General features: G+C 36.3%; 1 protein-coding gene across 1 annotated transcript; it reads left to right on the forward strand.

Moving 5' to 3' along the window:
* SRI (sorcin) lies at positions 1-7,679 on the forward strand. The gene is made up of 8 exons (XM_010562634.1): positions 1-36; positions 529-612; positions 3,575-3,644; positions 4,390-4,433; positions 5,453-5,600; positions 5,761-5,874; positions 6,338-6,396; positions 7,043-7,679. The coding sequence occupies exons 1-8, from the start codon at positions 1-3 to the stop codon at positions 7,067-7,069; spliced, it is 582 nt and encodes a 193-aa protein (XP_010560936.1). The 3' UTR covers positions 7,070-7,679.
* The last annotated feature ends 2,794 nt before the right edge of the window (positions 7,680-10,473 follow it).

Genomic DNA, 10,473 nt, shown 5'->3' on the forward strand with positions numbered 1-10,473 from the left:
ATGCGTGTAGACTCCGTTACACAGATGATTGGTTCAGTTCCGTCAAACAAGATTAACTTCTGTCATTCCATGATTTTCACTTAAGAATCAGTTTTATTTAAGAATTTCCATATTTAACACGTATTCCTCCAAGTATTTTCCCTAGAGATCTGTCTTGCTCAACTTTTTTGAAGTGGAAATAAAAATCTGCAGTGCCTTAGTAGTCTGATCTTCAGTACCCCATTTTCTGCTAGTAATAGACTCTAAAATTCAACCTTGATGAGATACACCATACTGCATCTAGATCAGTGGATTGCTCCTATGCAAGGTTTTACACTGATCTCCTTCAATTATAATAAAAGGTTATATTGCTACCAAGATTGTGCCTTTTTTTTTTTTTCTCCCAGGCAATACTTTTTTGGTTGATTTGACTTTTTTGCATGGTGTGTCTATAAAAACAGAAGCTGATTCTTAAGTACATACACTACAATTTCTCAACAATTACCTGAGTCATTAATTTAAAATTAATTCTCTTCTTGATTTCTAAAGTATGGAGGAGCTCCAGGAGGGCCAGCGTTCCCTGGACAAGCTCAGGATCCTTTGTATGGTTATTTTGCTGCAGTAGCAGGGCAGGTAAACTTACAAAATGTTATTTATTTCTTGGGGTTTTTTTTTCCTGGGGAGTAATTTCTACATTAGCTTTTGGAAAGAGGAATGCCTAATATTTGCAGTGGGGAAAACTATTGTTCCAAGTTTTTAAAACAAAACAACTTCACAAATGGAAAAGCAGTCTTGAGCTGTGCCAGTATCTGGGTCTGGTGGTAGGATAGAGTGATTACTCTTTTAGAGGAAAAGGCATTCACAACTTTGATTTAGGCCTTTCTTTTTTCCCCCCTGTCATTCTGCACTGCATTTTAAATTTCTTTCTTGTAATTTTGTGTCATAGATTGTTTCCATATGATTATGGGTGTTACTAGAAATAAGTAGTTCTTGAACTATATTACAAAGTTTAGGAGCAAGTACATTAGGTTTATTGAGCTGAAGTTATGTCTTTGTGGGCCATATATATAGCTATTTATTGCACACTTCTAGGGCGTGTGCAAGTCTAAAACTCTGCTCCTGGATCTGTTATGCACAGGTAGACATAGCCACAACATGAAAGTTTGAATTCGGCAATATTAGCTGATGTTTAAGTTCCCAGTTTAAGACTGTAATTTGGGTTATTTTTGTTCTCTACGTTATTCTTTTGAATTAATAATGCATCTTACAGTCCATATATTACTTCTTTAACATTGCTTATGAAAATAGGTAGACAGTGTGTTTTTGTAGCAAAGGAGAACACTGGAATGACCTATGTGTAGTGAGGCAGGCCTCTCTGGTAAGGTGGAGCCCAAGCTAAATTCTGCTGAATGGGCTGACAATTTGCCTGCCAGCTGAGATGCCTCTGTATCCAGGTGCCACCTGGATGTGTGCCAGGAATCAGCAGTGGAGCCAATAACTGACACTGGAAAAATGAGTAAGCTCCTAGTGTAAAGAGAAAGGGAGGTAACAGCAAACAGGATGCAGCGCTGTGGAGAAGAGGTGGCAGGAGCTGGACCTCAGCAAAGCGTAGACCATCCCCAGGCTTCTCGCCTGAGGCATGGTTACTGAAAGCTGGGGAACCAGTGAGCTAATGGGTACGAACAAGTTCGCTTAAGAGTACTTAAGTTAGTATTTTTAAATACTTTCTATTTGTAGAAGTAATTAGTTATTGAAATAAACTAGGTAGCTTTTGAAATGTTATCCTTGGAAGAGTGACACCAGTAGCTGTGCAGAAGTAAAAACCCTGTAAAGAGACAGTGAAATGGAACAGATAAATTATCAGTTAATTTTACAGCCATCCATGCAAATCTGCAAACCCACATCTCACAGTTTTCCATAAGTACTTACTGTAGAATTAGTGAAGTTTTTGGTTATGGTTTGCTGCTCTCTGTGTTGTTTTTATGCCTATAATGTTATCTGTGAGCTTTATTTGAAGTAGTTTACAACAGAGATCTTGTCTTAGATTTGAGAAATTAGTTTCCTTTGTTTACAGAAGAAAGTCAAAAGTATTGTTTCAAATCTTTATTCAATTAATTAAGTCTGCCTTTGTAGGAACTAATAATTTTCTTTTTTCAGTCTGTTTGCAAAGCCCCTATGCCTTGCCTAGTTTAACTGCTTAAGTTCTACTTAAATAAAAAAAAAAAAGCCAAGCATCTTTTTGGTAATGTTAAACATGATTACAAATCATGCTTTTCTGTCTTCCTGCCTGTTTTAAAGTTATGCAGATCCTGCCTTTGTTTCAGAAGGCACAAGGGCTTTGAAGAGATTTGCTGCTTAATATGCATGGCTATTTCCAATATGTTTTTTTTTTATTTTCCTGTGAATGTAAAGTTTTAAATACATCTGTATAGTTAGACCAATGGAGTAGATTGGAAGCAATTTTGGGTTTAGCTGCGATTAATTTTACATAGAATCAAAATGTTGCTCTTTTTTTTCAGACCTTGTCAAATGTCATTTATCGTCTGGACTACTATTTGTCCTCTAAATAATGATACACCATTTCTGAAAGATACCTGGCTGTGCCATTTAGTAGCATATCTCTGTTCTTAGAAGAAAAAAAAAATGTTTATTGGATTTAAAAACATTAGGAGAATGCTGAGGCAAATAAATTTGTTTCAAATATAAAACAACTCTTCTCACTATTTAATGCTTTACAAAAGTCACATCATTTTTTATATCTACAGATATAATGTTCCATCCCTGAATGTGGCTAAATTATACTGAAACTCTCTGTGAACAAAACTTCACGTTGGGTGTGTGAGAGGAATGTGACCTAGAATTCCAGCTCCACTTTTGACAGCTCATTGCTTTCCATGAATTGGCAGTTGTTTTCTCTATTTGGCCCTGAGCAGGATGCATTGGAAGCAAGTTATTTTCCAGACCATGCAGATAGGTATCTTTTCTGGGTTTGTTTTGTTTTTCTTTCAAGGTTCTTTGCTTTCTGCTTTTGTTTGTTCTGCTAACAACTTACTACTCCCCAAAAAAACAGGTTTTTTTAGATTTGTTAAGTCTTAAGGCTGTCTTGAGAAGAGGGTATGTATGATCTGGGTTCCAGGTTTCCTACTGTAGTAGTGAGATCATAAACATATAATCTAAAGTGACTACAATACCCACTAAGTTAAAATTAGTACTTTAAGGAAAGCCGTCTTTCTGCTCAAAATTTTGCGTCTTGGTTTTTATGCAGCTTGCTCTCAAGTATATGCTACCACTATTTGATGTGGGTTTGGGTTTTTTTTTTAGAAGTTACATTTAGAGCAAACCTGCCAATCCTGTTCATTTTTTAGTACATCAGTAGATGGGAAAGCTAATGCATATTGCAAAAAATCAGCTAAAGAAACATCATTACAGATACGGGTTATAAAAGGCAGTTTCTGTCATATAGCAGGCAGGTAATCAGTTGTGTTTTGAAAGGGTAACTAATTTAATGCCGCTGAAAAGGGAGTGGGTACTGGGAATAACCAGCCTGGGAGAGGAAATTAAAACAATAGCTGATAACATCTTCTGTTATCGAAAGGATGGACAAATAGATGCTGATGAACTACAGAGATGTCTCACCCAGTCAGGGATTGCAGGAGCATATAAACGTAAGTTAATGATTTAAATAAACCAAAAAAACCTCCAACCCTAAAGCACACTAATTCTTTTGCCATCTTCTAGAAAACACTTGTAGCTGTGCCTTCTGCAGAGTTTTTTTTTATTTGCATGGTAAATGGGCTTTCTTTCCATGTGGACTACTTTGCAATGTAAATTCTCTGTATTCAGTTCTGTGTGCCGTCCCTTCTCAGCCTCCTTAGTTCCCCACTGCTGAGCTGCAGAGTTGGAGAAGTGTTTCGGAGCTTTGTTTTGTAATGGACAGCCAATTCTTAAAAAGGTGTTTTGCTTTGTTTTTAAATTGAGCTTTGATATTGACCAAAAAATTCTGTGGCAGGACTCCTCTGTCAGGAGATGTAGTGTTCAATTTACAAAATGGAGCTTGTATGAGTAAACCTGGCTTGCTCAAGTGGTGTCTATGGTGAAATGTAAATGATCACTTTGACTGAAACCCAAAACCTTTACAGATTGAGATAAGGGCAAATTAATTTTAAATGTAACTTGAATTGCCTCCAGATTGTCTGCTGTCGGTTTTTCTAACAAGTAATGGTTAAAAGCTCTTATTGGGGTCAAAATATGTTATGGCTATATACAGTGGAAGCAATTATGTAATATTTTATAATTATAATATATTATCAGTATATAAGAAAAAGCAATTTAAAATTTTACATTTAGACAAACAAGACTGAAAATCATTCTTTTAATATAATTTATTTTTCCTTTTTCTAATTTAAACAGCTTTCAACTTAGAGACTTGCAGACTCATGATCTCAATGCTGGATGTATCCTTTACTATGAAATGTAAACATTTTTGCATTACATAAGCAAAGATGAGAGGGTGCCAAAGTTTTGGAAATGCTCTGTAATTCCCATTCAGCCCTTACTTCATGAGTATTATTAAGGAACTACAAAATTCCATTCTTGTTCATTCTACAGGATGAAATAATAATGATAATAATGATGATGATAATAATAATAATAATAAATGAGACTCTCGGTGACTGATCTTACAACAAGTGGTATCCCTCTAACCCTAGGGGACTGTTTCTCCACTGAATGTGTGAAGAGTCAGGTCTGGCAGCCCAGAAGTTTTGTGAAAACCGTTCATTGTGCTTTTCAAACAGGACAACATTCTAATCCTTCCTAATGAATTAAGCATTTGTACTACACAGCCTGAATATAATCTAAGTCCCCCTAAATCTTGTTCTTTGAATGAATCAAGTTTGAGTATCTAGTGGGACAGTATGTGGCATTCAGCAGTAGGACCTATGGAAGACTTAGGTATACAGTGCAAGGTTGGAATCTTTGGAGTTTTCTAGTCAAATTGTCACATTCAAATGTTTTGCTTTTTAAAAAGAAAAAAGCAGAAATGAAACTGGAAGGGCTTTTAGCTCACCTGAACTAACTGTTTAGAATGTGAGAGAGCTGATATTATTCTAACTTCATGTTTCATTTGGCATCTATTTTTATTTCAGATATGTATTTTAGTGGTAACAGTTAAACTGCGGCAGGTAAAAGAGAAGTGTGTGAACTAAGTTAAATTCACAAAGAGCAAATAGTTTTATCAGGTTTCACTGAGAAGTGGGGAGAGCAAGTTCTCTGACCTTTGGTTTTGGTCGGTAGTATTACCTCTGTGATGTGGGATGCTCTAGTTAGTTTTCTAGAAAAATTAATAATAGTAAAAATATTGTTAATACTGACCTTCAAGAAAGAATTTTTAACTACAGATGATAAAAATAAATTTCCATTGAAGAGGGCTTTTTTTTTTTAAGTTAAATATTTTTCTTAGCTTTGCAATCAGAGGGATATGTCTGGCACACTGGGATTTAATGAGTTTAAAGAACTCTGGGCTGTGGTCAATGGCTGGAAGCAACATTTCATAAGTTTTGACAATGATAGAAGTGGTACAGTGGATCGTCAAGAACTAGAGAAAGCCTTGATGAATATGGGTAAGTTGTGAAATGCTCTTGCTTCTGACGCTGACTTACAGCATTTCCCAGTACCATTTATCATCCTGCAGTAACTGACACTTGATATTTCCAATTAAAAATGTGTTGGATTCTGTTAACTTACCTGTCTTTTCAAAATAGACTTTTTATTTTCAAATAGGATTTAGACTGAGCCCACAGGCAGTGACTGCAATCACAAGGCGATACAGCACTCGTGGAAAGATTACATTTGATGATTACATTGCCTGCTGTGTGAAACTGAGAGCTCTCACTGGTATGCTGGATTATAGCCTTATTACTACCATCCCCGAAATATATTTTTATTTAATAAAATCTGATTACTCACTAATCTCAAGTTCAGCTTTAACTTTTATGTACCATAAAATAGGTTTCTTTCAATACAGTTTACAGGCAGAACTGGAACAATTATAGATTATGATTTTTAAATCCCCATTGAAAAATGGACTTAAAACTAATGCAGGGCTTATTCCAGAGACTAGAAGGGTTATGTTATCAAAATTGGGAAACTGTATTTATTAACAGAACATAAAGGGTTGTATATAATAAATACAAAAATTAAGTACAGGAAATTAAGTCTTGGAATGAACTGCAGTGTTCTTCATGAGTCCTCATTCATGTGACTTGGGGAATTTTATTGAAGTACTATGCATTTTAAAAAAATTGATTAATTCTTCTGACCTGGTTTCTGTTTTGGTTTTTTTACTGCATTTTTGCAGAATGTTTTAGAAGAAGGGATACATCTCAGCAAGGTTTTGTGAACTTCCAGTATGATGATGTAAGTGAACTTTAAGGAATCGGTTAAAATTACAAGGTAAAACTAAAGAAAAACTTTAAACTGAAGACTAAAAGTAATGATGTGAGTTTGTGCCCGTCTTCCCTGTACTTGTGGTGTTACCTGAAAGTACAAAGGTTGTGGGTTTTGTCGAGCATTGTCTCAAAAATTTTCACATATTTTATAGAGTTCTGTAAAATGTCGTTGTGCATTTTTGTCTGGACTTCTTACCAGCATGGTTCAAGAAGATCTAAGAAGCTGTGTTGCTTGCTAACATCACTTTCTGTAACTTTTTTTCATTTTTTGTTTTAAGGCTTGGTAGGCATTTTTCCCAGGGGAGGCTGGGGGAGGTGTGCTGGGGACAGACACAAATCGCAGTCAGACCCATAGGTCTTGGCTTCCTGACTGCATCTGTGCAAGGAAAAGGAGAACACTAGATTCAAGTATTCCTGAGGGGGGGGTTGTTGTTGTTAAGGAGATGCTTTGTTTTAATTAACTATTAGCTAATTTTCATATTTAGTTTCAAAGCTTTGTCATTCATGGACTCAATTTGTTTACAGAAGAGGGTAGTGACAATGGGTATTTTAGGAGGAGGAAGTGAAAACTTGTTCTCTACCATACATCTAATAAGTGGTTTTTCTTTTTTCAGTTCATACAGTGTGTTATGAGCGTCTGAATCAAAAGGAAGCAAGCTGTGGATGATCACAATTAACATTCCAGTTTGTGTTTTGCTTTGCCAAATCTTCCAATGATTGTGTATCTCAATATTGCAGATTGCCTATTTTATGAGGGTATTGCTTTACACGCTTGCATTTTTTTAGTTTTGACAATGAATATAAACTACTCATGTACTGTTGTCTTTAACTTCCAACCTGTGACGATTAAAGATGGTTTTATTTTCATAAACTTGCAATTCACTATGTATAACTCAAATTATGCAGATAGTAAATTTTTCTGTAATGTGTTTACTTTTTTCCTGTGATTCACTAAAACTAGTTCCTGGAGTGCAACTTACCTTTTTCTGTCTTAAATAGTATCACGTGTATGACACAAGATGATAGGAGTAAGACAGATGTACGAAGTGAAAGAGCTTTTGGAATGATCATTTTATGCTGGTCTGTTAGAATATCAGTAAGTTTAAGTTGCTTATTTCAGCAGCTAGCTATTTTCAAGATGAAGTCGGTGACACCATGTGCTGAGTGTAAGACTACCTGTTGGAACTTCTCATAAGCAGGGATGCGACAAAACATAGCACAGAACTCTTCTAGCAGTGTGCTCTTGTATAGGGGGCTATTGTTCCAGCAAGATTCTTGCTCTGTTTGTGTCACTATATAAACTATTTTTAAACATACAAAAATGATGCTGTGTCACTTTATACATTAACTTTCCCTTTAACAATGAACTTCTAAGCTGCCAGACTTCAGTTACATGTAAATTAATGTTTCTGTCTCCTCCACTTTAAACCCTAACAGGTAGCCTTCCTGCCTCTACATGCCAACTAACACACACTTTGAAAAGTTCTTGCCAGATTACTATTTCCGATCACAGCAGTGATTACCAATGCTGTAGAATTTACATGAAAGCAGATACAGAAAGGCAAGACTTTTTTTGCCTGAGGTTTTTCAGGGAAAAAAATGGGGTTTTTTTTTGTTTGGTGGGGTTTTTTGGTTGATTTTTTTTCTTTTTTGAGGGGAAGATTGACATTGTGTGGGAAGAGAGAGCAGCACAACTGTATGAAGGTAGCTCAAGCTTTTTTCCAATGAAGTAAGTTAATGAAACTTTTGTTAATTTCTGCCTTCTGCCTACCACAGAGGAGTAATAGATGTTTTTTTGCTAGCCTGGTAAAGGCAAAGAATGCCAGAAGAACGTTAAAAGGAGTATATTTCTTATATTAGTGGTTTAGAGCACTTTTGGGGAGCAGCCTTTGCACTAAGGAATGAAAGCAAAACTGTGCATGCGTCTATATATAGAGATACATACGCATATATGTCACTGGACAAATAACAGAAATAATCCTCAGAGCAGGTATCTTGCTTGAAGGTAGTGTTTTATACCCTAGCTTGCCAAGAGTACTGTAAAATCCAGGTCTGTCGTTTCTGGGCTATAAATTCAGAGCTGGCTGGTCTCACCTAAAGAAGCAACTAGTACTTACTACTTAATTCAGAATCCCTTGGGTATCACTTTTAGTTTCATTTCAGAAGCTAGTTCTCTTTCTTTCCTTAAAAATTAATTTTAAAGGTATAGACATGATTATACTTCCACATTCTGATAATTGTGCATTGTCCTGTTGCACATGAAGTTGGGAAATGGACGTGGAGTGCTACAGAAAACATATCTAACATAATGACCAAAGTCTGTTAAAGGTTTGTCTGAGTGAAGTAGCCAACATCAGTTCTGCTGCAGTTCAAAACTTTGACAGCTGACGAGGTTAGTAAGAGTATGAAGCAAAGGCTGTTCTACCTGTAGGGTCTTGATTAGACTACAGTATTCATCCTTACACTGTTAATTTTACCCTAAAAATGATGAGACATCTTTACCAAAATGCTCATTACCCACACAACTTTTCTCTTACACTTTTGCTAAATTGTGTTTCTGGTCTTGTACTGGGTTTGGCTGGGATGGAATTAATTTTCTTTATAGCAGCCCACAGGCTGCTGTGTTTTAGATTTGTGACTAAAATAATAGCATTGATAACACAGCAGTGTTTTAGCTGTTGCTGAGCAGTCTGTTTCTCACTCTGTGACCACAGCGAGTAGGCTGAGGGTGGGCAAGAGGCTGGGAGTGGACATGGTGGGGACAGGTGACCCGAATGGACCAAAGGATATTCCATGCCACATAATGTCATGCTCAGCAATAAACCTGGGGTAGGGGTGGGTAAGTCTCTGCAAAGTAGCTGTTGCTTGGGGACTGGTTGGGCATTAGTCTGCTGGTGGGAGGTGGTGAGTGATTGCCTTTGCATGGCTTTCCCCCCCTGCTTTTTTTTCCTTCATTTATTAAGCTGTTTTGCCTTGGTGTGCAATTTTTTTTTTTGCTTTTCCTCTTCCAATTTTCCACCCACCACAGGCCTGAAACTGCTAATGAAAGAAAACGTCAGGCAATAATGAATGTAACATTCTTGTAGATAAGCAGAACTTATTAAATGATCTGACACCCTGAGGAAGTTCCAAACTCCTGTACAGGTATGAAGTTATAAAATAAATCATGAGAATTATTGATGAAATAATATGTGGGAGTAAAATTGTGCCTATAAAGAAAAGCTTGGCTTGAAAAAATGTGTTTAGTTTATTTTGCATACTTGGGAGGGTTGGGGAGGTACTTTTTTTAATGAGAGACATAACAGGTGTCTGGAGCAGTGGAAGAAGGGGACCAATAACAAACACTCAGAAAGACTGAAGTCTTTCTCGGTTTATTTCCCCAGGCTGAATTACTATTTTGGCATCAGCCAGGTACTGGGCAGTGAAATGCTGCAAGAACAACAGTGTGAACCAATACGGTTTTTTTCATGGATCTTTTAAACACAAAACAGAAAAAACTGTCAAACTAATTGCTCCAAAACTAGGAACAAATTCTCACTTACCCAAGAAAGAATTGATTTTTGTTCTCTGTAAGCTTTTCAAAAATCCATGGTACTCACAGGGACTAATAGGATAAATCATCTTTTGTGTTTAGATATAAACTAAGAAACTTGCTAAGGAGTACCTACAGAATTTGCTGTCATCTAACTAAAAAGAACCACCTGAAACTAATGTAGAACCTGAAACTAATGTAGAACCTGAAACCTATGCTAAAGTTGCTTCCCCATTAAGACTAGATTCAGTAAGCAATCTGAATATGTAAGTTACCTGCTTTAGAGAAACACAGTTATCTATAACTTGGAATTAAGCGTTTCTCTTTCCCAAAAGGCATACTGGGAATGATGCTTATATGATACTAAGTGGGGTGATTGTTCTTGACCTTTGTGCAAACAATTGGGCATAGCTTAGAATATACAATTTTTCTAGGTTTCCCTCAGACATGCAAACCTAAGGAACAGTAATTTTAGATTTGCCTTGAGAACAGTATTGAAAATATATTGAAAAA

The sequence above is a fragment of the Haliaeetus leucocephalus genome, unplaced genomic scaffold (genome assembly GCF_000737465.1).
Source record: "Haliaeetus leucocephalus isolate CR32 unplaced genomic scaffold, Haliaeetus_leucocephalus-4.0 Scaffold0, whole genome shotgun sequence".
Lineage (NCBI taxonomy): Eukaryota > Metazoa > Chordata > Aves > Accipitriformes > Accipitridae > Haliaeetus > Haliaeetus leucocephalus.